At 47.7% G+C, this 1,236-nt stretch overlaps 1 protein-coding gene across 1 annotated transcript; it reads left to right on the top strand.

Annotated features, from left to right (window-relative positions):
- Nucleotides 1-159: 159 nt before the first annotated feature.
- On the top strand, nt 160-1,221 carry Tsp_14520 (patched-related protein 9; the record flags this gene model as incomplete). Its single annotated transcript, XM_003367973.1, has 5 exons — nt 160-238; nt 271-630; nt 733-885; nt 907-1,068; nt 1,107-1,221. Coding segments are annotated over exons 1-5 (869 nt in total), but the record flags the coding sequence as incomplete, so codon positions are not given.
- Nucleotides 1,222-1,236: the final 15 nt, after the last annotated feature.

The raw sequence follows: 1,236 nt of genomic DNA on the forward strand, positions 1-1,236 counted from the left end.
GATAATGTCGAACAGATTCACCTATCGCACGTTTCGCATAGTAACATATGGCCAGTGTTTCGAAAGTCAGCATGTGGAGCTGCTCAAGAGGATGATCGAAGAGCTGGAGGGAGTTCGGACAATAGACGTTTTAACTCGGGGAAAATTGTCCACCAATAAATGTACTTGGGAGCAAACGCTGGGCGTACTGGTGACGTGAATGGCAACGGTGAGGTCAGCGGTCGCAGTGACGTGGTCAGTGAAGCCAAAGCTTGGATGATGATTTACCAGCTCCGTTACGAGGATCCGCTGGACCGCTACCTGAGCGGTCGGTGGGAGAGGGAGCTGGAACGAAAGTTGACGGCGGAGAGGTTGGTGAACGCGAGCGTGTTGATCGACGTGGCCATATCCCATTCGCAGACTCTGGACGTGGAGTTGTCGAAGAATGGTCAAAACTTGGCACCACGAGTCACCGCCTGCTTCGTCGTGCTGATCACCTTCGCCACAGTGTGCACAATTTCCCTGTTGAAAAAAGACAACGGCTGTTACGTGATCGACTGGAACCGCAGCGCACCGTGGTTGGCAGTAGCCGGAGTGTTCAGCGCCGGCATGGGCGTTTCAACTGCGGTCGGTTTGCTCAGCTTGTTGAAGGTTCACTTTTGTGAAGTTGTAGCTGTCATGCCGTTTCTTGTCATATGTGAGTTCATTATTTGATTAATGAAATTATCGTAACGTAATAGTCAGTCATTTCAGCCGTGAGATTGGATAATACATTTCTAATGCTCTCTGCAATGTCCCATACGCAGCCGTCGATCGCGGCTGAAAGTCGCATCCCCGATGCGATGGCTGAAGCGGCAGTGTCGATCACAATTACAGTGCTGACGGATGTGATCAGTTTTGCTGTAGGTTATTTAACTGACTTTCCAGCCGTCCAACTGTTTTGCTTGTACACTTGCGTGGCGATGATGATTTCATTTTTGTATCAGCTGACATTTTTGCTTGGACTGATGGTTCTTCACGCGAGAAATGAGGAAAAAGGCAAACACGCTTTGCTGCCATGTTTCAACACTGTTTCCATCAAACAGTTGAGTAAGTTTTTGTTTTTTGCTCAATTGTTTCTCTGTTAGTCTCGAAAGAAGACAGTTTTGTTTCATTCGTCATTTTGAAATCAGATGAAAATGATTGGCTGCGAAAGTTGTTTTGCGTTGGTTCGTCAACATTGACAAATCACGGTCGACCAGGGTTTGATGCCAATGA

The sequence above is a fragment of the Trichinella spiralis genome (assembly GCF_000181795.1).
Source record: "Trichinella spiralis strain ISS 195 chromosome Unknown Scfld3345, whole genome shotgun sequence".
Lineage (NCBI taxonomy): Eukaryota > Metazoa > Nematoda > Enoplea > Trichinellida > Trichinellidae > Trichinella > Trichinella spiralis.